The following is a 27,943-nucleotide window of genomic DNA, read 5'->3' as shown; positions in this document are numbered from 1 at the left end:
GGTCCAGCCCCAGTAGGAAGGCTCTGAAGCTCTGGGGTACCACCTGCGCATGGGCTGATCCAAGCTCAGCAACCTTAGGCTCTGAATACAGGAGGTCATTCTCCCAATAAATGAAATGTGTTCCAGACTGATCCCCGTTGGCCTGGTCTGCAGCCTGCTGCCGCAGACCTATGAGAGAAGGACACTCTTTCTGTGCACTGTAGTATTCCTCCCTGGAGGGGCCTCCTTCCTGCTGCCAATGGGTCAGCTCAGGCAGGTCCCCCAGTTCAGCTATCTGTTCCCCGGTAGGCTCCGGGGCATCCCCCTCAAGGTCTGCTTCCTCCTGGGCCGCCTTGGGAACTTCAGGGGGCGATTTCCTGCACCTCCTGTGCCTTCGCTATAAGGCTGTTTCCTAAGCCTCTCCCTCAAGTTCCAGGACCTCTTGAGCACCCCTACTGGCTGCCATTGACCGGGTGGTCACGCACGCCAAGTCAGGCAGGCCCACCATCTTCAGGTGAGTACTCTTCTCCACCTTCTCCCAAGGTGAACTTTCCAAGTCGTTCCCCAACAAACAGTCTACAGGCATGGCAGTTCTCACAGCTACTTGAAGAATACCAGAGACCCCCACCCACTCAAAGGGAACCCGAGCCATTGGACACTGACTCTCAGTGCTGTCGGCGTTCACGACTCGGTAGAATGCATGTGGGACAACCTGCTCTTGAGACACCAGGTGATGCTTGACAGCTGTCACACTGGCTCCTGTATCTCTAAGAGCACCCACCTTCTTGCCATTGATGGTCACCCACTGCCCATATTTCATGGTGTCATTGGGCAGTTGGTTTTCAGGGATCACCTTACAGTCTCCTAAAGAGACAAGGGACATTTCTGACATTTCTACTGTACCCCACCCACCTTGGGCTGCTACTTCCTCCCCATAGGCTACACTAGCCATCTGCCAGGGCGGAGCACCAGTGGGTGCTGGTTTACCAAACAGGCGACACTTTGGATCATTGGTAAAATGACCCAGCTCACCACACTTGTAACACTTTGGGGGCCCTCTTTGAACAGGTGTACCTGTCTTGCCCCGGCTGGTTTCTGGGTTGGGGGAGGCTGAGAACCTTTCCCAAGGTTCCCTTGGGGATTACTTTGGGGCCTCTTCTGAAACTCCCTCTGTTTACCCTTGTCCCCCCCCCCCACTCTTCTGCTGGGGAGCCTGCCCACCCTTGGCGGAGTCTCCCACTCTGCCAAGGGTGTTCTTGAGCACTTTGTTGACATGAGGCTGCCTTCTTCTTTCAGGGTGCAGGGAAGAGACATCAGACGCTCCACAGGAGGTGGAGCCAGCATTGTGGTGGCAGAGCACAGCCCTATTCAGAGTCATTGGGCACTCCTCCCACCCATCCTGGTGTAATCTTCCTATTCACCACCTGGCTGCCCAGCCTGTCTCCTGGAATTCCCCAGCACTGTCACACACAGAAACCAGACAGCAGATACACATCCTAGCAGAGGCGGGCTGAAAAGGTTAGGCAAGCAAATACCAATTTTCTAAAAGTGGTATTTGCAAACACAGAACATTAAAATAAACTTTACTAAAAGATGTATTTTATTATTCTGAGTTCAGGTATACTAAACTCTAATTTCTACCATGTTCCCTGAGTCTGTTAGGATCATAGGATGTAACAATTCCAACAGCCCGTTCTGGCCTTTGAGAACAGGTAGCCTTCCAATAGTGAAAAACGAAAATGACTGTAATTCACTATTAGGACATGCCACACACATCAGGGCTTGTCTTACCTTAAGCTTACAATGCACCCTGCCCTTGGGCCTACCATAGGGGTGACTAATATGAAGTTAAGGGAAGGTTTAGGGACTGGCATGTGGGTGCACTTGCCCAGTCAGCATGACAGTACCAGACTGCACGCAGGTTCTGCAATGGCTGACCTTAGACACATTTTACCAGGCTACTTCTGTGGGTGGCACAACCAGTGCTGCAAGCCCACTAGCGGTACAAAAGGGGGTGGTGATGGACGGAGCATCTGAACCAATCAAACACTCACAACCAGTCAAAAGATCTGGGTTTGATCCATCACCGTTCTTTAGCCCTCTCTGCCACCCCAGTTCAGACATGGCTATATGCAAATCAGTCTGACCCTGTGCCTCATGGGAACAGTCCAGCCCGAACTGCCAAGCAATGCCTTCCCTGGAATGGAAACAAGCTTCCGAGGACCGGTTTCTGGCATTACAGCCGTCTTCAGCCCGGCTTGCTTGAATCCAGTGGCAAAGTGAGCAAGGGACTCACGTCTGAGCATACCCTGCCACACTTATGGCGGCCAAAGCGGTACAAAAGGGGGTGGTGATGGACGGAGCATCTGAACCAATCAAACACTCACACCCAGTCAAAAGATCTGGGTTTGATCCATCACCGTTCTTTAGCCCACTCTGCCACCCCAGTTCAGACATGGCTATATGCAAATCAGTCTGACCCTGTGCCTCATGGGAACAGTCCAGCCCGAACTGCCAAGCCATGCCTTCCCTGGACCGGAAACAAGCTTCCGAGGACCGGTTTCTGGCATTACAGCCGTCTTCAGCCCGGCTTACTTGAATCCAGTGGCAAAGTGAGCAAGGGACTCTTGTCTGAGCATACCCTGCCACACTTATGGCGGCCAAAGCGGTAAAAAAGGGGGTGGTGATGGACGGAGCATCTGAACCAATCAAACACTCACACCCAGTCAAAAGATCTGGGTTTGATCCATCACCGTTCTTTAGCCCACTCTGCCACCCCAGTTCAGACATGGCTATATGCAAATCATTCTGACCCTGTGCCTCATGGGAACAGTCCAGCCCGAACTGCCAAGCCATGCCTTCCCTGGACCGGAAAAAGCTTCCGAGGACCGGTTTCTGGCATTACAGCCGTCTTCAGCCCGGCTTGCTTGAATCCAGTGGCAAAGTGATCAAGGGACTCACGTCTGAGCATACCCTGCCACACTTATGGCGGCCAAAGCGGTACAAAAGGGGGTGGTGATGGACGGAGCATCTGAACCAATCAAACACTCACACCCAGTCAAAAGATCTGGGTTTGATCCATCACCGTTCTTTAGCCCACCCTGCCACCCCAGTTCAGACATGGCTATATGCAAATCAGTCTGACCCTGTGCCTCATGAGAACAGTCCAGCCCGAACTGCCAAGCCATGCAAAGTGAGCAAGGGACTCACGTCTGAGCATACCCTGCCACACTTATGGCGGCCAAAGCGGTACAAAAGGGGGTGGTGAGTCCCTTGCTCACTTTGCCACTGGATTCAAGCAAGCCGGGCTGAAGACGGCTGTAATGCCAGAAACCGGTCCTCGGAAGCTTGTTTCCGGTCCAGGGAAGGCATGTCTTGGCAGTTCGGGCTGGATTGTTCCCATGAGGCACAGGGTCAGACTGATTTGCCGGGGAATGGACCACCTCAACAGCTTTGGATTCTCACCCCTCATTTGCATCCACCACCTGAGGGGCCTGTGGTCTGTCTGAACCTGGAAGTGTGTCCCAAACAGGTAGGGTCTTAGCTTCTTCAGTGCCCAGACCACAGCAAAAGCCTCATGCTCAATTGCACTCCACCTCTGTTCCTGTGGAAGTAACCTCCTACTGATGAAGGCCACAGGTTGGTCCCAGCCCTCCTCAGTCATCTGTGAGAGAACAGCCCCTACACCATGGTCTGAAGTGTCTGTCTACACAAGGAACTCTTTGGAGAAGTTTGGTGCCAGGAGCACGGGCGCCGTGCACATGGCAGTTTTCAGGGTGTCAAAAGCTTTCTGACAGGTGTCAGTCCAAATCACTTTCTTTGGCTGCTTCTTGGAAGTCAGCTCTGTCAAGGGTGCAACAATGTTGCCATACCCCTTGACAAACCTCCTGTAGTACCCGGTGAGTCCTAGGAAGGCCCTCACCTCTGTCTTGGTTTTGGGGGGTTCCCAAGCCAGGATGGTTTCAACTTGGGCTGGAGGGGCGCCATCTGGCAGCTCCCAACTTGGTGTCCCAAGTACACCACAGAACCCTGCCCGATCTGGCACTTGCTGGCCTTGATTGTGATGCCTGCCTTGCGCAGTGCCATCAACACTTCCCAGAGGTGGCGCAAATGTTCTTCCCATGTGACACTGAACACTGCGATGTCATCCAGGTAGGCGGCACTGAACTCATGCAGCCCAACCAACACCTTGTTGACCAACCTCTGAAAGGTGGCAGGGGCATTCTTCATCCCAAATGGCATAGCCCGGAACTGGAAATGCCCATCTGGTGTGGAGAATGCTGACCTCTCTTTTGCCCCATCAGTCAAGGTGATCTGCCAGTACCCAGACGTTAAGTCAAACGCGCTGAGGTACCGGGCAGCCCCTAACCGATCAATGAGCTCATCAGCTCTGGGGATGGGGTGCGCGTCAGTTTTGGTGACTGAATTGAGTCCTCTGTAGTCCACACAGAACCGGAGTTCGGGTGTGGCACCCGGTGCTGCAGCCTTTGGGACCAAGACCACTGGGCTGGCCCAAGGACTGCTGGAAGACTCAATCACCCCAAGAGCAAGCATCTTTAAGACCTACTCTTTGATGCAAGCCCTGACCCTGTCAGTTACCCTGTAAGCCTTGTGCTTCATAGGTAGACTGTCTCCTGTATCCACATCATGGACGCACCAATCTGTGACACTAGGAACCAGGGAGAACAGATCTGAAAACTGTCCCAGCAGCTGGCGGCAGTCATTCTGTTGCTCAGGGGTCAGGGTGGGAGAGAGGTTAACTCCATCCACTGACCCATCTTGCTCTGTGGCTACCAGTAGGTCAGGGAGAGGCTCAGTCTCCTCCTCCATTCCATAATCTGTTGCCAAGAGCATGCACACTTCGGACCTCTCCAAGTGGGGCTTAAGGCGGTTGACATGTAGGACCCTCAAGGGGTTCCTAGGAGACTGCAAGTCCACCAAACAAGTGACAGGACTCTTGCGCTCCACAACCTCAAAGGGGCCTGTCCACTTATTATGGAGCGCACAAGGCTCCACGGGGGCCAAGACCCACACCTTCTGTCCTGGCTGAAGCTCTACCAGAGTGGCATTCTGGTCGTACCAACGCTTCATCTCCTGGCTGGCTTCCAGATTTGCCTCAGCAAGTTTCCTGAAACACCTAGTCTGGTTCCTGAAGGCCAGCATGAAGCTATATACATTCTGGGGAGGTTTCCTGGGAGATTGCTCCCAGCCTTCCTTGACCAGACTTAGAGGTCCTCTCACTGGGTGGCCATACAGGAGCTCAAAGGTGCTGAACCCTAGAACCTTCTGTGGCACCTCACAGTAAGCAAAGAGCAGGCATGGCAAGAGGATGTCCCACTTACTCCTCATAGGTTCCTCCAGACCCATAATCATGCCCTTCAGAGTTCGGTTGAATCTCTCAACCAACCCATTTCCTTGGGGGTGGTAGGGCGTGGTGAGTTTGTAGGTTACACCACACTCTTGCCAAAGGGATTTCATATACTTGGATATGAAATGGGTACCCCGGTCAGACACCACCTCTAGAGGGAATCCCACTCTGGAGAAAATTCCCATCAGTGCACGTCCCACCACGGGGGCCGTCACTGTCCTGAGAGGGATGGCTTCCGGGTACCGGGTGACATGGTCCACCAGGACCAGAATAAACCTGTTGCCCATGGCTGTCCTGGGGTGCAGTGGCCCCACAATGTCAATTTCCTCTCGCTGGAATGGTGTACTGACTACAGGGAATGGCTGGAGAGGAGCCTTCTGCTTCCTCCCACTCTTTCCACTTGCCTGGCAAGTCTGACAGGTCCTACAGTGGGCGTCTGAGTTCCCTCTGCATTTGAGGCCCATAAAAGTGGGTGACAAGCCTTTCATAGGGCTTGTCCTGCCCCAAATGCCTTGCCAATGGCACATCGTGGTCCAGCCCCAGTAGGAAGGTTCTGAAGCTCCGGGGTACCACCAGCGCATGGGCTGACCAAAGCTCAGCAACCTTAGGCTCTGAATACAGGAGGTCATTCTCCCAATAAATGAAATGTTTTCCAGACTGAACCCCGTTGGCCTGGTCTGCAGCCTGCTGCCGCAGACCTATGAGAGAAGGACACTCTTTCTGTGCACTGTAGAATTCCTCCCTGGAGGGGCCTCCTTCCTGCTGCCAATGGGTCAGCTCAGGCAGGTCCCCCAGTTCAGCTATCTGTTCCCCGGTAGGCTCCAGGGCATCCTCCTCAAGGTCTGCTTTCTCCTGGGCCGCCGTGGGAACTTCAGGGGGCGATTTCCTGCACCTCCTGTGCCTTCGCTATAAGGCCGTTTCCTAAGCCTCTCCCTCAGGTTCCAGGACCTCTTGAGCACCCCTACTGGCTGCCATTGACCGGGTGGTCACGCACGCCAAGTCAGGCAGGCCCACCATCTTCAGGTGAGTACTCTTCTCCACCTTATCCCAAGGTGAACTTTCCAAGTCGTTCCCCAACAAACAGTCTACAGGCATGGCAGTTCTCACAGCTACTTGAAGAATACCAGAGACCCCCACCCACTCAAAGGGAACCCGAGCCATTGGACTGACTCTCAGTGCTGTCAGCGTTCACGACTCGGCAGAATGCATGTGGGACAACCTGCTCTTGAGACACCAGGTGATGCTTGACAGCTGTCACACTGGCTCCTGTATCTCTAAGAGCTCCACCTTCTGGCCATTGATGGTCACCCACTGCCCATATTTCATGGTGTCATTGGGCAGTTGGTTTTCAGGGATCACCTTACAGTCTCCTAAAGAGACAAGGGACATTTCTGACATTTCTACTGCACCCCACCCACCTTGGGCTGCCACTTCCTCCCCAAAGGCTACACTAGCCATCTGCCAGGGCGGAGCACCAGTGGGTGCTGGTTTACCAAACAGGCGACACTTTGGATCATTGGTAAAATGACCCAGCTCACCACACTTGTAACACTTTGGGGGCCCTCTTTGAACAAGTGTACCTGTCGGGCCCCGGCTGGTTTCTGGGTTGGGGGAGGCTGAGAACCTTTCCCAAGGTTCCCTTGGGGATTACTTTGGGGCCTCTTCTGAAACTCCCTCTGTTTAATCTTGTCCCCCCCTCTTCTGATGGGGAGCCTGCCCACCATTGGCGGAGTCTCCCACTTGACCCTTGTGGACCCTGGTGCTGACCCAGCGTTCCGCCTCCTCAGCAAGCTTCCTAGGGTTAGTCAGCTTGCTATCAATCAGGTGCTGGCGTAGCTCAGGAAAACAATTACTAGACAAGTGTTCCCATGCAATTAAATCAAAGAGACCTTGAAAATCATGAACTTTGCTACCCTTCACCCAACCATCCAGTGCTCTGCAGAAAAAAGTTACATACTCAACATACGTACTGTTAGGAATCTTGGCACAACCCCTGAACCTCTGTCTGTACAATTCAGGAGTTAACCCATACCTGGTCATCAAAGCTTCCTTCATGTGTGGGTAAGAATTATGAACTTCAGAAGGCAAATCTAGCAGTGTGACCCACCCCTCACTAAGGAACCGCCCCCACAACCCCACTCCCCAATCTCTCTCAGGGACCCGGTGGGAAGACATGGCTACCTCATAGGCCTTGAACCACTGCCCTATATCATCATTCTTAAAAAACTCTTTTACCACTTCTTTAGGTATGTATACCCTTGATTCTACCTGCACTGGCGTTGTGCTGCCACCAGAGGGAGGATGTTCCAAACTTTTAGCTTTCAGCTTCATCTCCCTCAATTTCATCTCATGCTCCATCTGAATTCTTATTTCTTCTAGAACCATCTTTTTGCTTTCCAGCTCCAGTTGCCCATTGATTTTAAGTTTTGCCATCTCCATTTTATGTACTCGGGTCTCCTTCCTGTCCGCCAACTCCTCTGGCGACAGGACTCATCATGGATGCTTTCTGCCGGTTCAATTTCCACCACATTCTCAGGTGCCCTTAACTCCATCCAGGCCCTCAGCGCCTTTTGGAAATGGGACTTGTTTTTACATCCAGACTGTGAAACTCTAAACTTGAGGCAGAAGCCCTTCAGCTGGGCTACGGTGTAGCTCTCCACCCTCTCTTCTTCCCATTCTATTCCTTCAATGTCTGGGATTACATGTGCTGCCTTTCCCCCATGGAGTGAACCAGGCATAACTTTTCTTTAAAAATGGAGATCTCTCAGCAAAACAAAAATCAACAAGTATGTGGCTACGTTATTGGTCTGAACTCACTACGTGGTGTTCACCAATTACAGTATATAGATTACAAATGCAAATTGAAAATCCCACCGCTGCCACCAATGTTAGATTTGGGGGTCTCAGGTTGACACAGGTCAGGACTTGTGGCAAGCAGGGACCCTCTCATCTAGTCAGAGCAAGGGACTTACTCTTTAAAATAACCCCTGATCACCCTATAAGTTGCGTGGAGTGAGCAGACAAGGCTAATCTCAGAGCGTTATGGGTTAAGCATTTGTAAATACACACAGTAACTCAGTGACGACACCACACCAGGGTTTGTATAAAAATAAGTTTTCTTTATATAAAAGGCTTAGCACAAGATCCAAATAACATTTCAAAATGAGGCCACAATACTATCTTAGGAAAGAGCGTTCTTTGTTAACAAAAATGCGTATCTTTATGTACCATGTGCTTCGCGCTGATCTGCGGTTCTTTTTGGGGGAGATCCTATCAAAAAGAGTTAACTAAACATTGCAGACTCTCTGGTCCGGTGCGCACACAGTCACGGTGCGAATCGTACAGTACCTTTGGAAATGTGTCGGATGCGGACGAAGTGCTGGCGAAAATGAAGGCAAACCAGGGACGATGTCGGTGGCTCTCCGAGGTGGGTCCGGCTCGTTGCAGGCGTCTCAGGGCGAGGCGTCGGCGTGGGACTACGGGGGGCGATGCGGACGGTCCGGGTCTTTTGAAGCGTCCACTGCGATCCTGACTTCCAGCTGTGTGGCCGGCGAGGCGAGCAGTGCGGCTCAAAGGGGGGAGGTGGAAGCAGAGTGCGGGCGGCCCTGGCGGGATGGTGCGAACACGGCTCGGACGGAGTGGAGTCACCGGATGCGGGCGGCCAGGCACAGGCTGCACAGCGGATGGGGGGACGAGGCGCACTGCGATCGCGGCTCCAGCGGCAGGGAAGATCGTGCAAAGTCCAGCAGCTTTGTTAGGGAAGGCGAGAGGAGTCCAATAATCCTGGGACTCCGTTCAGGGGGAAAGCTCACTCACAAGCCCTTGCAGATAGTTGAAGTACAAGCTGCATAAAGTCTCTTCAGTCCTTTCCTCTCCTTTCACAGCAAGACAACCACTGCAGGCCAGTCCCCCAGGTCAGTGACAGTACTCCTTCTTGGTTCAAGCAGGATCTAATTTCTTAGGAGCAGGGCTCCTATATTTATACTGCAAATCTTTTGTTCTTTGAGGCCAGGGGGCCTTTGCCTAGTTCAGTCCAGTTCTTGAGCACTTTGTTGACATGAGGCTGCCTTCTTCTTTCAGGGTGCAGGGCAGAGACATCAGACGCTCCACAGGAGGTGGAGCCAGCATTGTGATGGCAGAGAACAGCCCTATTCAGAGTCAAGGGGAACTCCTCCCTCCCATTCTGGTGTAATCTTCCTATTCACCACATGTCTGCCCAGCCTGTCTCCTGGAATTCCCCAGCCCTGTCACACACAGAAACCAGACAGCAGATACACATCCTAGCAGAGGCGGGCTGAAAAGGTTAGGCAAGCAAATACCAACTTTCTAAAAGTGGTATTTGCAAACACAGAAAATTAAAATAAACTTTACTAAAAGATATATTTTAATATTCTGAGTTCAGGCATACTAAACTCGAATTTCTACCATGTTCCCTGAGTCTGTTAGGATCATAGGATGTAACAATTCCAACAGCCCATTCTGGCCTATGAGAACAGGTAGCCTTACAATAGTGAAAAACGAAAATGTATGTAATTCACTATTAGGACATGCCACACACATCAGGGCTTGTCCTGCCGTATGCATACAATGCACCCTGCCCTTGGGCCTACCATAGGGGTGACTAATATGAAGGTAAGGGAAGGTTTAGGGACTGGCAAGTGGGTGCACTTGCCCAGTCAGCATGACAGTACCAGACTGCACGCAGGTTCTGCAATGGCAGACCTTAGCCACATTTTACCAGGCTGCTTCTGTGGGTGGCACAACCAGTGCTGCAAGCCCACTAGCAGCATTTGGATTTACAAGCCCTGGGCACTCCTTGTGCACTTTACTGGGGTCTGACAGTAAACCAAATAAGCCAATCATGGAATCCAATCAATGTATACACTTTATACAGGGAGCACTTGCACTGTGGCACTGATTGGCAGTGGCACAGTGCTCTGAGCAGCTAACACCAGCAAAACACATGAGGCAACAGCAACAAAAAATGGAAGGGAGACCCACGCCAATGGTGCCAGGTCTAACAATTATCCTGACCCTTTTGACACACAGTTTGCTCGGTTCTCGAGTACGAGTTTGCAGAGGGGTCAATGGACCTCTGCCTCTCTTGATACACAGACTAGGGGGCATATTTATGACCTGGTTTGTGCCACGTTTGCATCACGCAACATGGTAGCCTGGCTGATGAGGGCTGTTAGCCCGAAACCGGTCCCAGGATGCTTGTTTCCAGTCCAGGGAAGACTTGGCTTGGCAGTTCGGGTTTGACTGTTCCCATGAGGCCCAGGGTGAAGACTGATTTGCATATAGCTGTGTCTGAACTGGGGTGGCGAAGTGAGCTAAAGAACGATGATGGATTCAACCCAGATCTGTGATTGGGGGTGAGTGTCTGAAAAGTTTCAGCGCTCCTTCTATCATCTCCTTGTGTTTGCTTTGTTTGCCCTAAGTTGGCAGGGTATGGCCAGACGTGGGTCCCTTGTTCACTTTGACACTGGTTTCAAGCTAGCCTGCTTGATGTGGGCTGTTACCCAGAAACCGGTCCCAAGATGCTTGTTTCTGGTCCAGGGAAGACATGGCTTCGCAGTGCGGGCTGGACTGATCCCATGAGGCACAGGGTTAAGACAGATTTGCATATAGCTGTGTCTGAACTGGGGTGGCGAAGTGAGCTAAAGAACGATGAAGGATTCAACCCAGATCTATGACTGGGGGTGAGTGTCTGAAACGTTTCAGCACACTGTCCATTCTCTCCTTGTGTTTGACATGTGTGTCCCAAACCTTAAGTGATCTTTATGAAACCACACAAGGCCACTTTGTGTGGCCCTGAGTGTCTTTATAAATCTAGAGTGAAGCAGAGAGCAGCAGTTATCAAATCTGCACAAAAGAGTTTTGAAAATGAAGTATGTTGCCTCGCTTGATATTTTGCTTAGAGAGTGAAGGTAGAAGACATTGATACACCTGGATAAATGCGGGTTCGTGCCAGTCAGAAATACGTCCCATAATATTCGCCAGCTGTGTCAAGTCCAGGACTGGCAAGGGCAAGGGATTGATGTCCCCGTGTGGCTTGCCTAGTCCTGGGCTTGGAGAAAGCCTGACCTGGCCATATTTATTTAAGGTGCTGCGATGAATAGGAGTGGGCCCTACGCTGTCAGCATATACAAGACTTCTTTATACGAAATTATCGACCCATATGCGACTCGGCCGACATATCTCCGCACTGTTCCTGATAGCACGTCGCACACGTCAGGGGTGCCCCATCTCCCCACTCTTGTTCGCTCTAGCAATTGAACCACTGGTGATTCACCTCCAGGACCTGTCAGCCCTAGGGTGGTCTTACCCCGCATTTCTTTCCTTTTGCGCCTCATTTTTGCCACCATATTTGTGTTGGACCTAGGCCTCTGGGCGCCTTTACACTGCCAAACAGTTCTGAGGTGCAGGTGCTCTCTCCTAATAGCATGGCTGCCACAGGCCCCTGCTACTGCGGAGTGGCCTTTGAACATACATGCACTAGTAGTTAGGAGCAGGCTGGAACATACTGATACTGTATCTTTGCCGTCCCGCCTTTTTGTCCCATGGACCAACATATAGAACCTGACCTAGGGGTATAAGAGGAAAGGAGGGAAACGTGACTAGTCAGTTGGGGCACCACTGGACCTGGGGGAACCTCTGCCGGAGTATAGGCGGTTGGGCCTAGGGGGGAACCTACACTACTGAGACTGACTAAGCTTAGGCCCTGCTGTACCCAACATAGCTGAGGGACTCTGCCAGTCTGCTGACCTTGCCCAGTGAAGGGGAAACCCAGGAGACCAACTCCAGTGTGCTGCAGGGAACCACCCTGCCTCTTATGCCTGCCAACTCAACCCCCACCTTCTCCCCACGAAACTGCGACTGAAGACCTGCTGTCAACCAGCGCTGAGACTGGGAAGTGCTGTGGACTTAACACCTGAACACCCCCCAACCCTGCGCTGTGATTCTTGAAGTGCTGGGGGTCCACAAGGTAATGAGCGCTATGCCCCAAGTCTCCTGCTATTGTCCATGAGCGCTGTGTTCCAGGAACCCTGCAACTGTCCTCCCAAGAGCTGTGTTAGAGAAGCGCTGTGTGCTTCTCCACTTGCCAGAGCTCCCCCGGCCGGGACCAAAGCAGTGGGAAGGCCCGGAGAGGAGCGCAGGAGCAGCGCTGGCCTACCAGTGAGCGCCGACCCCGGTAACACCCCGGGAGGGAGGCGGTGCGTGTCCTGATAGCGGGGCTGCCGAGGAGCCAGGCTAGGGCGGGATGGCAGCCCAGTGACTGCTCCTCGCTAAAAGAAACTCAGAACTGGTAGCGAAGGCCTCAATTAGCTCCCTGCCCGCAAGAGCTAATGTGGTGTGCGCCAGCCACACACCCGCGAGGGGCTCAGTTCTCAAAACAACGTCGAGGCCTCTCCCATCGGCAAATGAGACAGGCTAAAGGGATTTTGGGGCCTGGAACCGTTGGTACAAGACTCCCAGGCCCATATCAGCACTGTCTGGGGCGGTCGTTGCTTACTACATACTGCCTTCAGGGAATCCCTTTGTGAGCATATCCACATCAGACCTGCCACGAATGTACTACTGCCTTCGACCTGTTACATGCATAGAGTTAAGACCTGCCATTGGGGGGGTTATCTGTATTCCCCAGATGTTAGAGATTGTTCCCCTGCATTGAATCTGCGCATAGGAAGTGTTGTCCATAACGAAGATGCGCAAAAGTGATGTTGCTTTTATTGATGTTGCCTAAGGAATGTTGCCCTGATTATCTACCTGTATAGGCAATGTTGTGCCTGATACTTATATGATCCTCAGGTTTAAGAAATGTTACTTGAATGGTTCATATGCGTAGGAAATGTTACTGAAATGTTTTGACGTTATATGCATTCCCCTGAAGTGTTACCTTGATGACCATGTGTTAGATTTGGGGGTCTCTGATTGGCACAGGTAAGTACTTGTGACAAACAGAGACCCTCTTCTCTAGTCAGGGAAAGGGTATTACACACCTAAAATAACCCCTGCTCACCCTCTAGGTTGCGTTGCGCGAGCAGTCAAGGCTTATTGCAGAGGCGTTGTAAGTTAAGCAGTTGTGACCACATACAGTAACCCAGTGACAACACTACAAATGGACACCACACACCTAAAAAATAAGTAGACTTTATATAGAGTTACCACAAGACCATAAACGACAAAAATACACACTATGATTACTTTACGATGGTAGATTTAAGCTTAATTCAGTTCAGTTCTTAGATGCGACACTCTGCGTCAATGTACCTTAAGTTGTGTTGCGCTTCCAGGACAAGCAATGTCGCAGCGATGGGAAATGCGGCAAAGTTTAGATACAAAGAAATAAAGACGTGAAGATCTTCCAGATGCGGCACGGTTCTCGGGGATGCGAGAAACTCTCGGTTCAATGCGTGGACTGCAGCGGCAACACCCTTACGATGCGACGGCAACAGCTCCAGCGGCGACGCTCTTCTCCACGATGCGTGAAGCTTCTGCTCGATGCGACAACTACAGCGGGGACATCCAAGATGCGACGGCAGCAGCTCCGACGGCGGCGCGCTTCTCTGGGATGCGAGGTGCTCTTGGTCGATGCGATGCAATGCGACAGTTCCAGCGGCGACACCCTCCTCCAGAGTTGCAACGGCAGACACAGCGACGGCGACACGCTCCGACCTCATTGTGAGATTCTTCTCCTGATGCGGTGCAGTGTGACAACCACTGCGGCAACATCCTCCTTCTTCGAAGTTGCGACAGCAGCAGCAGCGACGGCAACACGCTTCCTCTTCGTTGCAGCACGCTTCTCTCCAGTGCGGTGCAGTGCGACAGTTCCAGCGCCGACACCCTCCTTTCTCCGGAGTTGCGACGGCAGGCACAGCGATGGCAACATGCTTCTTCTCATTGAGTCGCGCTTCCAGCTCCTTGCGACACGCAGTTCCTCAGAAGGCCCAAAACAGCACCAGGCACTTCCAAAAGAACTCTGGGGAGCTTTGGGGTGAAGTCTGTTGTTCCTGAGACTTCAGCAGGAGGCAAGCTATTTTCCAAGCCCTTGGAGATCCTTCACAAGTTGAAAGCAAAGTACACAAAGTTCCTTTCTCCTTCCTTTGGCAGTAAGGCAACCACTGCAGGCCAATCCCCCAAGCAGCACTTCAGCTTGCGAATAGCCTCTTCTCAGTTTCTTCAGGTTCCTCTTCTCAGTAAAGGTTTCTTCTTGTAGTCCAAAGTGATCTAATTTCATGGGATCAGGGTCCCAATATTTATACCCAGAAATCCTTTGTTCTCTGAGGGGAGATGGGCCTTTGCCCAGTCCTAACCAGTTCTGAAGCACTCTGTTTACCAGACTTCTCCTTTCCTTTCACAGTGCAGGGCATGCACATCAGAGGCCCCACAGGAGGTGGAGCCAGCATTGTGGAAGGCAAGTACGGTCCTGGAGCACTGTTGACAGGACTCCTTCTCTTCTTTCAGTGTGTAGGGCAGAGACATCAGCCGCTCCCCAGGGGGTGGAGCCAGCATTGTGGAAGGCAAGCACAGCCCTATTCAGAGTTCAGGTGCACTCCTCCCTCCCATCAAGATGCAGATCTCCCTATTCACCACTGGGTGACTCAGCCTGTCTCCTGGAATTCCCAGCCCTGTCACTCACAGAAACCAGACATAGGAATACACATCCTAGCAGAGGCAGGTTTGAATGGTTAGACAAGCAAATACCTACTTTCTAAAAGTGGCATTTGCAAACACAGAATATTAAAATAAACTTTGCTAAAAGATGTATTTTATTATTCTGAGTTCAGGCATACTAAACTCGAATTTCTACCATGTTCTCTGAGCCTGTTAGGATTATAAAATGTAACAATTCTAACAGCCCATTCTGGCCTATGGAGAACAGGTAGCCTTGCAATAGTGAAAAACGAAAATGGCTGCAATTCACTATTAAGGCATGCCACACACATCATGGCTTGTCCTACCTTATACTTACAATGCACCCCCCTGCCCTTGGGCCTACCATAGGGGTGACTGAGATGAAGAAAAGGGAAGGTTTAGGGACTGGGAAGTGGGTGCACTTGCCCAGTCAGCATGGCAGTACCAGACTGCTCACAGGCTCTGCAATGGCAGACCATAGACACATTTTACGAGGCTGCTTCTGTGGGTGGCACAACCAGTGCTGCAGGCCCACCAGCAGTATTTGGATTACACGCCCTGGCACACTCAGTGCACTAGACTAGGATCTGACAAGTAAACCAAAGTAGCCAAACATGGAATCACTAATCCATACATCAATTTACAATAGGGAGCACCTGCACTGTGGCACTGAATAGCAGTGGCACAGTGCCCAAAGCATCTAACACAGCAAAAACACATGAGGCAACAGCAAAAATGGAAGGGAGACCCACACCAATGGAGCCAGGTCTAACACCATGCTTACAGGAAATGTTTCCTAGAACGCCCCTGGATAGCAGAAGTGTTGTTTTTCATTGAAATGTTGCAGAGGAGGTGTTACCTACCCTAACTTAGTGCATACGAAGTGTTTCGTGCCCGAACTACAATGAGATAAAAAGTCCTGGTTTCTAAAACAACCTTTTGTGGTGTCATTCTATTGCGTGCAAGTTACTGTCTCAGTGCAAGTGTGTGCTGCACCACTGCTTTACACATTGCCTTCGGGTGCCTTCCAGCCTCGCGCCAAGCTACCGTGTCGGAATTGGTGACCCCAGTTCTAACACAGATGTTAAACAGGTTTCTATCAGCATGGACCAAAACTTAGAATCCTGCTGATAAACTGAGGCAGTGATGCCACTGGTTCCCGGTGCAGCATCAGCTCTGCCTTTCTGGATCAGGCTGCCTATTCTTTTGGTCGTAAAAGAGGCAGCACATTGAAAGGTTTGTGCATCTGTTACCCAAGGCATTCCATGGGATGGATTGGTCTTACTGAACTGAGAGGCAGGTTGACACCTGATTTAGTTTCATAGAAAGTACTGATGTTTTGTTCCCATTTAATTCAGTGGTATCTGTCTCTCTGCTAAAACTGTTGATCATCATCCATGACTCCTTTGAGTTTTTTTGCGAGTAGAGCTCGATCTGCAATCATTTCTCATATATTGGTTTAGCTTGCCAAATTTGTTTTTTTATAGGTGCTGCGTAGGATATATATTTTGTCAGGTTGGACAGTCCTCAGTCTGGATTTGAGTGATCTTATCATTTTATTGAGGGATCTTTTCTGGATCTTAAGGTCCTTTGTGAACCAGGGTGCCTTTGGCCATGACGTATTTCTTCTCCATTTGTTTCGGGTTCTTTAGCACACTTTTTTTTAGGTAAGCCTTGTTGTGGGCATGATGCAGGTTTCAATACACCCTCCTCATCTCATGCACACTATTGACTCGTGCTCTTTTTTCCTTGTCTTTTTTTATGGTGCTTTCCTCTAAATGTCTTTTGACAATCTGTCCTGATGATGGCCCTGGTCAATTAAACCTTAAGGGTTGAAACGTCGACTTATTTATTTTCATAATATAGACAGTCTCAGTTGGTTATACCCCTATTTTTCATACTTGAAAAGTTGCAGTTGAAGGCAATATCTCTACATGTATTGTTCTTTAAATGCAGCCTATTATTTTGGATGTCATATCTTTTATTTTTGTATAGCACCTAATTCTCACCAATTCTTCACTGCATCGTTAAACATTTTTGCACTGCGCCGTTGTAACTCATTGTGATTGTGATTTGCATATCTATACTTATTTATTGAACCTTGTGTTGTGTGCAGCTATTCATTTCAATATTTGCTTTTGATACACTTTGGTTTACCTGTTTCCTTTTCTTCTCCCAGGTCAACCCATTGCTTGATATGTTCATTTTATGTTAGCCTCACATGGAACCTACAGCACTTTATGTAGCATGGTGCATGCACTAGCTACTCATATGACCATCCCTGGATGTTACCCTTAAAACTTCCCTTGTTTCCCCTACAACACATTAAATAGTCTACCTCTCCCAACCCCTGATGAAGAACAGTAGGTTTGAAATGCATTGGGGATTACCACTGTAATTATCTGACAACTAGACCAGAGATTAAGTATCACGCTGTGATCAAATACTGTGGAACTGTAAATATTTCCATAATAAATAAGAAGTGAATTGGTTTTATCCTAGTACGACTGTCTCCACAATTTTTCTAAAAAATCCTGGATAACTGTTCTTTTTGGTGTCTAGCTTATGAAACCCCAAAGTGGGATGAAGTATCTAAAAGACATTCAAACATATTAGATAAATAAATTATAGTACTAGAGCACGTTTCTATCCTTCAAAGTGCATGTTACCTAAGTAAAAAAACTCAAAGATGTTTAAATCGTTTCATCACTGTTCACGGTAGTAGTTTTGTGAAAATATGAACTAGAAAACACCACAACATATAATTTCCTGCATGGTTAGAATTTTCACATCAATTAATTAAAGTGGTCTATCTTAGATAGGCATTACTGAAAACTAAAAGTATTTGTTCAGAAAAACAATAATAGGGGAAATAATGGATTGTTGCTTAAAGCTTCCAAACTATAAAATATGCCAAAACCTACCCTAATGAAACCCAAGAGAGTGGAACTCAAAAGTGGATGGATCAGGAAACAGATGTGAAAGCTCACGTATAAGTCTAAATCTTGCCACCTAGATGCAAACACTTTTTTAAATGTTTATTCTTAGTATTTATATTTTGGGTATAATTAGTAAAAGCACTAACCTACTACAACTAATCGAGTGCCCATTGTTAAGTAATTTCTAAATGTCAACACAAAGGTCAACACAAATTTCTGTGTCAACACAAAGGTTATTGTTATCTATTGGAAGTGACGAGTCCTTTATGTAATAGCAGCACTACACGAAGGTTAATTAAAACTAGAACATAAAAAAAGAACTCACACCACGCTTTAAAAGAAGGATTTGTGATACAACTTCAAGTGTGATGGATTGGTATTTGTTATGCTTAGTTAAGGATTGCCAATATATAAACACAGTAAATGTGATGGCACTCATATAGTAGAACATGAGGCAGCACCTGCAAGAACACACAGCTACTGTGAAGAATCAAAAGTAGAGTTTTCATTGGCTTTCTATCCAAGCAGAGAGCAGCAATTAACAAATCTGCATAAAAGAGTCCAGAAAATGAAGTATGTTGCGCCACTTGATAAGTTTCTTAGAAGGTATATGGGGCATATTATCAAGCCCACTTTTGCCGCTTTAGCGGATGATTTCGGCAGAAAAGACGCGATTTAATTATCGCTCTTCTTTGATAATATGCCCCTTTATTAGTAATGGGTGCGCACAGACTACTTTTTCAATTAGGTAATGTGCTCCTGTGGGTTAATTTTTTTTAGACTCTGGGGCTGTTTGGTGTTTTGCTGTTTGCCTAAATATCCTTGTCTGCTGCAGTAAACGTTTAGGTTTAGATTTTAATTATTAGGCTCATTCCAACTTTGCAAAATATAGTAAACTGGATCATGTCTCTAGTGTTAGCTAGGTAGTAAACAATTATTTGCCTCAAATCATAATGGAACATACGGTGAGAGGTTCTGCTAATGAGTACACGTAATACTACAAGATATTTGAATACACCTTATTACTGTACATTTCTATTCTTTTTTTAGAGACTTTAACATTGCCGGTGCTTTGGGTGGGGAAACACACACAGAAGGAGGAGGTGCCCACATGTCGATGGGTGCAGGGTATGTATATCATGATTTAATGCTAAACAGTCTATTCACAGGGAAATACATTTACCAAATCTAGAACAGACATTTCACAAGAACCACCTCTGGCGCTTTTGTTCATCTGTTATGATTGTTTCATTTCTACCGCCATCAGAAGTAACTCAAGGAATAACTTCAACTTTCACAAAGACAAAACAAAGTTTCTCTCAATATCAACAATTGTGTGGTGTGAGGTTTGACTGCCTAAGATGGCGGCTCCAACCTGGTGAGGCTCCAGCTGAGCCTGAAAAACCTACATTATCCTGACCCTATTGACACACAGCCTGCTCGGTTCTCGAGTACGAGTGTGCAGAGGGTTCAATGAACCTCCCCAGCGGCTACTCTTGACACACAGACTTGGGGGCATATTTATGGCCTAGTTTGCGTTACTTTTGCACCACTTAATGTGGTGCACGTGCGGTGAAAACTTTAAGTGGGATTTATGAAACCATGCGAGGCCACTTTGTGTGGCCCTGATTGGCTTTGTAAATCTGGATTGAAGCAGAGAGCAGCAGTTATCAAATCTGCATAAAAGAGTCTTGAAAATGAAGTAGGTTGCTTTGCTTCATATTTTTCTTGGAGATTGAAGGTAGAAACTTACATAGAGCTCTTAAAGTCTGTTTTGGTAGTGAGTGGGCACAGACACATTTTTCGATTAGGTAGTTTGCTGATGTGGTTATATTTTAAGACTCTGGGGCTCTTTGGTGTTTTTCTGTTCACCTAAATATGCTTAGTTTTACATTTTCGTTATTGGGTTCATTACAACTTTGCAAAATACAGTAAACTGGATCATGTCTCTAGTGTTTGCTAAACAGTAAACAATTATTTGCCTCAAATCATATTGGAACATACGGTTAGAGGTTCCACTAATGGGTACAAGTAAACTGCAGGATATTGGAGTACACTTTGTCACTATGTATTTTTATTCTTTTTTCAGAGACTTTCAAATTGGGGGCGCTGTGGGAGAGGAAAAACACACGGAAGGAGGAGGTGTACAGATAATGATGGGTGCAGGGTATGTATGTCATGATTTAATGCTAAACATCCTATTCACAGGGAAATACATTTACCAAATCTAGAACAAACATTTCACAATCTCCTCCTCTGTCGCTATTGTTACTCTGTTACGATTGTTCCATTTCCTCTGATATCAGAAGTAACTCAAGCAATAACTTCTACTTTCACAAAGACAGAACAAAGCTTCACTCAATAACAAAAATTTTGTGGGGTGTGGTTTGACTGCCTACGTTGGCGGCCCCAACTTGGTGAGACTCCAGCAGAGCCCTGAAACACCTACACTATCCTGTCCCTTTTGACACACAGTTTGCTCGGTTCTCGAGTACGAGTGTGCAGAGGGTTCAATGAACCTCCGCCTCTCTTGATACACAGACTAGGGGGCATATTTATGACCTGATTTGCGCCCGTTTGCATCACGCAACATGGTAGCCTGGCTAATGAGGGCTGTTAGCCCGAAACCGGTCCCAGGATGCTTGTTTCTGGTACAGGGAAGATATGGCTTGGCAGTACGGGCTGGACTGATCCCATGAGGCACAGGGTCAAGACTGATTTGCATATAGCTGTCTCTGAACTGGGGTGGCGAAGTGAATCAAAGTACGATGATGGATTCAACCCAGATCTGTGACCGGGGTGAGTGTCTGAAACGTTTCAGCACTCTGTCCATCCTCTCCTTCTGTTTGACATGTGTGTTGCAAACCTTAAGTAAGATTTATGAAACCACACAAGGCCACTTTGTGTGGCCCTGAGTGTCTTTATAAATCTGGAGTGAAGCAGAGAGCAGCAGTTATCAAATCTGCGCAAAAGAGTTTTGAAAATGAAGTACGTTGTGTCGCTTGACATTTTTCTTATAGAGTGGAGGTAGAAGACATTGATACACCCGGATAAATGCGGGTTCATGCCAGCCCGAAATACGCCCCATAATATCCACCAGCTGTGTCACGTCCAGGACTGGGCAAAGGATTGATGTGCCCGCATGGCTTGCCTAGTCCTGGGCCTGGAGAAAGCCTTTGACACTGACCTGGCCATATTTATTTAAGGTGCTGCGACGAATAGGTGTGGGCCCTACGCTGTCAGCATATACAAGACTTCTATATACGAAATTATCGACCCATATGCGATTCAGCCGTCATATCTCCGCACTGTTCCCGTGAGGAAAATTGAATTTTGCCTTGTCATGTGTGCCTACGTGTTCCCCATCCTATGTGATATGTACATGATCGATATGCATGTATCCCCCTATGATCGATTAAAGACGCAATTATAGTTGTGTCCAACGTTAGTATGCCAGTTTCCAGTTCTCATGAAAGCAACGAGTATTAGGCCTATGTTGCCCACGTTTTACATTATGCACGTTAATTTATTGAATTGTCCCCGTTTCTAGGCCTCAAAAGGGCCCGGACACCAGATTCAAGCTCCAGTCTCCTAAACCCACTCCGAGGAGCGATGCAGCCCCCACCTGCATCCCTGACCCTTCACTTACTTCCTGCCGCGCAGCGCGGTGCCCGGCCTGGCTCTGCCTGCCTGTCTGCCAAGAATATGTTATGCCTCTAGTTATCAGTTCAGCTCTCCGTCTTCACATTCCTAAGCTACTGAACCACATAAACAGCTTCAGCTATAGTCTAGTCTTTCTGTCTCCATGCAAGAGAATTACTGTATTAATATTCATAGAAGATTCATAGCACACGCAATACACGTAGAATATATGCATGCACCAGCCTTAGTGTCAAGTAGCCTTTGCCCTGATAACTTTTAGATTCTATCAACATGTACTTCTAAACACAAGATACCAGATATGCTATAGGTACATGTCGTCCTGACATCGCAGACTTTCGTCTCCTCTTCTAGTGCAGAAGTCATAGCCCCCAGTTCTCCCAGTCACACGTCATAGCCCGTTTGCGCGCACCACTAGGTTAAAGGTTCCAGCTGCTCAGGTAGCCCCCTCTATGTATCCACCCACTTTATGACACTTCTGTGACGTTTTCATCACATGTCTACGTGCACGCCCTGTGCACGCCTTCTTTTCACGCCCATGTGTTCTTATCTTACGCTTGTCACTAGTTACGCCTACTGTATGTAATGTAATTGTGATGTTTTACTATATATATCATGTACTGTTGATGAAACGTTGCAGCTGCCACTCGTGCCATTCTATTTCAGGCTGTTCCGATCCTGTCCCTTCCCTTATGCCTGAATAAAGCCCGTTCGACTCAGATACATCGGATCTTGCCTCTTATTTATTGAGCTATCCGTTTTATTAATGTATTCAAAAATAGTACCGGTAATTAATTATTTATTTACCACATAAATGGCGCCCGAACAGGGACGAGCCCCTTCCCCACGCGCCGGCGATGTAACGCAGGCCCCCTGACCCTTCTACAGCCGTGACGGAACTCTACCGTGCACGTGCAGATATTTCTGCTTCAAGTCTCCCTCAGGCCCACGGAGGAGACGGAAACTGCGGTCCGGCATCCAGACGAGGCGGTGTGGAATGCGGTTCGTCCCGACCAGAGCCCAAGCCGAGAGAGCAAGGTCCGAGGTATCCGGAGGCCCACCTGTTCCTGAAGTCCGAAGTTCGTAGTCAGACGTCGTAGCAGTCCAGTCCAGTCCGAGGCCTTCAGTTTCTGCTTCCCGGTGAGTACCGTTGCGGGGGAAGTATCTAGACAGGATCATTAGTTTGTTCCTGGTCCGATGGGTTTGGGTACACAGATCCAGTCTGAAGTATTCACCTAGGTGGATACGGTATGACGTGTCTCTTTATGAGACCGGTATGTTCTGTACTGTTTTAGCAGTGCATCCAGTAATTCTAGTAGGTCCGTTCTCGAGAAATTCAAGTGTTATGTTTTCAGTGTATCAGGTAGAATTCTGTTCGAACTGTTATTAATGTATTTCTATGTCGTGGTATGAGTGATTTGTTTGCCATTTCATTACTGTGATTATTGTGTATTGTGTTCGCAAGTATAATTCAGCCATGCCTCTGTTCTCGAAATTACGTCAGATCAGAACCAGAAAGGGGTTACTCGAAGAACCAGTTCCTGTCCCTCCTAGGGACAGTCCTGGACATTTTATGTATCACAAGCATGGTTTAAATGCCATATTATATCTAGACTTATGGGTGGATTACACCAAACATCTTGAAGAGAAATATAGATGGCCTGTATCAGGTACATGGGATGCCAAGTGCATCATGCGAGTAGAAGAAGCATTATTGAAAGAGAAAGCCAGACAGTCCCAGAAAGATGCCATCGAGTTATGGCGCAAAGAATCTCATAGAAGAACCGAAAAAGAATTCAGAAAAGCAGAATTAAGTAGGGAATCCTCAGAAAAAGCCCAAGAAAGGGAATTAATTGAAGAAGGTGAACGAGTTAGAGCAGAACAGTCAGACAGACAGAGAAATGCCCTTATTAAAGGTATGTATCCTCTTCTTGCCGAGGGCTTGCCGAAGGCAACCCCGGAAGCACCCTGTAATTTACCGCCACCATTGGTCCCGATTAAGCTACGTCACAAACCGACCGCAGCTGAAATTTTTCTTTCGTCCTACTTGGACGATACAGTCCCAGAATATGCAAATCATATTCCGCCTGCTCACCCTCCGCATCCTGTAAATAATGTAATTCCTGTTCCTCCAGCCACTGGTCCCGGGGGTCAAGTTAATGTGCCAGTGCCCCCGGACCAGCCCACAGTAAATGTACCCGTTTTGCCAGTCACTTTACCAGCACGTACAGTATTAATTGACGATTCTAGTTCAGGAGCAGCGGGGGGAGGTGCTCCTATCACCCCGCCTCAAGTAAGACGACTGACGCCGCGAGACGCAGCGTTACAGCGTACGCCAAAGGTGGCTACATACGCAGACCTCAAGAGACTTCTTACCGACTGTATATATGATCCAGTCCCAGGCGAAGATCACATGGTATTATATTCAGTACGTTTAAGACGGGTTGCCAACTTTTTGGTCACCCTGCCCGACATGAAGGATCATCTAGACAGAATATATCGTTTTGTCCGTACAGGAGAGAATCCAGGAAGTATTCACGAAGCTATGGCACACAGAAAAGCCGAGATTCAACATATGATTTTACAGTTCTTGATTAACTGTTTAATAAGAGAACAAGATTATCCTGATAAAGACAAAGACGAGATGAAAGGTCTGACTAAGTGGAGTGACAACATAGCCGAGGGAAAACACAAGACGCTAGGTAGTATAGAAAGTATGTACAAGAAAATTCGTAAGGAAATTATAAGTATACACCAGAAGGAGGAAGCAAAAAGAGCAACCGAGAAAGAGAATGACTCTTCCAGTGAAGAGGTAGACAGCGAGAATCCCTCCAGAATAGCGTATGTAGGTAGAACTAGACTTTCCGACCGACATTCATGTCTAGATTACAAGAAAGTTTTTCCTCCTCCAGTACCAGAACAGTGTTCTCTTGAACAAGTATTCCAGGCTACCGATAAAATTCTGAAATCACAAATAGGTTATAGTGAGCTTAGTACAATGCATGAACAAGAACTAGCCCGATCAGCAGTCCGATGGACTAGTGATTCTACCACGTTTCCAGACGAAATAGTGGCCCAAACGTTTCTGAAACTGCCCCCAGCCAAGCAGCGTCTGGTGGGTATGTATATGATCCAACACCTCATTACATTGTATGAGGGTCAGCATTCTGATCCAGGTCCTTTACATGATGTACTGAACGAGTTACTCCAATACAGATGGAAAGGTCTAGGTACCGATTTAATTAGTGTCATACTAGAACAGCGCCACAAATACAGAACGTTCCTGAATCCACATTTTGTTCCTGTCCCACCTCCAGTAAGAAAATCATTCTACATAGACAGACAGAATCCGTTACGAGAAGTACATCCAGTTAAGGGAGAGGGGGGTGGTCTAGAACGAGTATTTGTTTACACCCCTATCACGAAAATAGAACTTCTGGAAATGAAAAAGTTAATACCCTGTCACGATAAAGATCCAGCAGGGTTCCACCGTGAATTAAAGGATATGCTCCGTATGGGAGAATACACGTATCCTGATATCATTAAAATGTTAAAGGTCCTGTTGCCTGCGGGCATATATGAAAAACTTAAAGAAAAAGAATGGGAGGTGGGAGAGAAAAAGATAGATTGGACCGCATTAGAGACTGAAGATAACACACGAGTTCCAGGTACCGGTCTTGGGGATAAAGCTAAAGCATTGCCCGAGTTACTGATACAAGTTTTGCCAAGATTACTAGCCACGAAAAAGGAAGATTGGGATGCCATCTCAGCCTGTAAACAGAAACAAGACGAAGACACCAGTGATTTCTATTCTAGATTTGAGAAATGTTTCATTATTAATAGTGGTCTGAAAACAAGTAGTGAATCGTATCCACATCTTTTTGTTACCAAACTAGTCGAGAATTCAAGTCCACAAGTTAAAAATCGAGTACTGAAAGTCGAAAGTACCTGGCAAGCTAATACTCCGTCACAAATGCTCCAGATGCTCCAGTATCACCAGAACAGAATTAGGGAGGAGCAGGAACATGAAAGGAGACGTATGAAAGACACGAAAATGAAAGTACTAGTTGCACAGTCTGTTCCGCAAGACAGTCAGAAGCGGGGTCCGAATCAAGCCAGTCATCCTGCAGCTCCCGTTAAAGGGACCTGCAATTACTGTAAACAGCCAGGTCATTATGTAAACGAATGTGCAGTTCTGAAACACAACATAGCTACTGGTAAAACGAAAGAGAGACCACAACCGCCTAGACAAGAACAAGTTTCGCAGAATGCCCAGTCACCGCAGAACGCACAACAGACAGTTACAGTACCGCAGCCTATAGCTGCCACACAGCACGTTACACAGCAGATGTACCAGTATGCACACTCAGAGTATCCAGATTACCAGCAGTATTCATGAAACAGCCTAGAGAGGGAGGTTGGCTTGCCTCTCATCGAGATTCCTGTAGATCAAGAGGGTCCCTATGTACATAGTCAAGTATTAGGGAAAGACAGAAAGTTTCTGATTGATACAGGGGCAAGTAGGACTACCATCAGTCATGACGAGGTTCCAGGGGCTCCACTCTCAGGCTCTAGAAATGTTTCCCTTGGATTTTCAGGAAAGCCTATTGTTAATGAAATATCGAAACCAGTTACTCTAGAAGTTGGTCCATTGTCCCGAACTACAGACTTGTTACTAACGAAATCCTGTCCAGAGAACTTACTTGGTATAAAGACTCTGAAAGAATTAGGAGCAGTTATATGCTGCTCCCCAGAAGGGGTGCGACTGTTTCTGCGAGATTTTAAAGGTCATTATGTATTACGTGATTTTGATCCAAGATTATTGAATGTACCACGGCATTTATGGGCGCAAGGTCCAACTGATGTAGGTTGTATGCACATCACACCCCATCGTGTTACTCTGAAGAAAGGTGTTGTATTACCACGAATCCGACAGTACAAATTGCCCCCTGAGGCTGTAGCAGCCTTATCCAAAATTATTGACGAGCTTATTGCTCAAGGAGTAGTTGTAGAAACTGACTCCAATGTATGTAATTCTCCTATCATTCCGATTCTGAAACGTACTGATCCAAATGCACCTCCAGTTTATCGATTAGTGATTGACCTTCGAGAACTTAATAAATGTATCATACCCCAGTACCCTGTGGTTCCAGATATTTCTTCCCTATTGACTGCCATTGATTCCGAAGCTACGTTCTTCACTGTTATTGATCTCAAGAACGCATTCTTTAGTGTCCCCATTCATTCAGACAGCCAGTTCCTTTTCGGATTCTGTTTAAATGGAAGGAGCTATAAATTCACACGAGCTCCTCAAGGTTTCACAGAAAGCCCTAGTATTTATAGGTCAAGCACTTAAAAGACAACTAGACAATATTCACATGCCAACTGACACTGCCCTGCTCCAGTATGTCGATGATCTATTGATCACAGCCCGTTCTGAACGTGACTGCGAACGTGCGTCACTTACAGTCTTGTATTTTCTGGCCGAGATGGGGCACAAGGTGTCCCCTTCCAAATTGCAATTCTGTGTCCAGCAAGTGGTCTACCTAGGACACATACTGTCCAAGAGGGGTAGGCAGTTGACACCTGACCGTATCCAGTTAATAGCACATCTTCCACAGCCCAAGACTCAGAAGGAGGTACGAGCTTTTATCGGCCTCACTTCTTACTGTAGACAATGGATTCCTCAGTACGCATTTCTAGCCAAGCCACTGATACAGTTAACGACACAGGAGGCAGCCGTATCGACTGTCCTCCCTTGGACCCAAGAACACACACTTGTTTTCAATGAGTTAAAGAAAGCTTTATGCCAAGCACCTGTTCTAGCAACACCAAACTACAGTAAGCCTTTTACACTTTTTGTCACTGAACATGATGGTACTGCATTATCTGTTCTCACACAAGATCAAGCAGGACAATACAAGCCCTGTGCTTATTTCTCTAGCACATTAGATCCAGTGGCCCAGGCGCTGCCTGCGTGCCTCAAGTCAGTCGCAGCCACAGCTCTAGCTATCAGACAAAGTGATTCCATAGTGTTAGGACATTCCCTGACAGTACAAGTTCCACACTCCGTGGAAGTTCTTTTAAACCGAACACAGACTCAGCACTTGACAATTGCACGTTTAACAGGTTATGAACTGACACTGTTTCAGCCACACATAGAAATCAGACGCTGCAACATTTTAAATCCAGCTACACTGTTACCGTCAGTTACCCCAAATCCTGCCACACATGACTGTGTGGAAGTTGTTAACACCATGACAAAGCCAAGACAAGACTTGACAGACATTGCATTACCTGATCCCGACCTGACACTTTATGTGGATGGTTCATGTATGAGAACAAGTACAGGAGAACT

At 47.8% G+C, this 27,943-nt stretch overlaps 1 protein-coding gene across 1 annotated transcript in view; it reads left to right on the top strand.

Annotated features, from left to right (window-relative positions):
• The window catches only part of LOC144762755 (uncharacterized), an 842,179-nt gene that overhangs the window by 739,049 nt on the left and 75,187 nt on the right, over nucleotides 1–27,943 (top strand). The window contains exons 34-35 of the mRNA XM_078648006.1: nucleotides 18,976–19,053; nucleotides 20,015–20,092. Of these exons, the coding sequence (XP_078504132.1) occupies nucleotides 18,976–19,053; nucleotides 20,015–20,092 (156 nt within the window). The remainder of the gene's footprint in view (nucleotides 1–18,975; nucleotides 19,054–20,014; nucleotides 20,093–27,943) is intronic.

The sequence above is a fragment of the Lissotriton helveticus genome, chromosome 6, assembly GCF_964261635.1.
Source record: "Lissotriton helveticus chromosome 6, aLisHel1.1, whole genome shotgun sequence".
NCBI lineage: Eukaryota > Metazoa > Chordata > Amphibia > Caudata > Salamandridae > Lissotriton > Lissotriton helveticus.
This window is presented reverse-complemented; position numbering and strand designations above follow the sequence as displayed.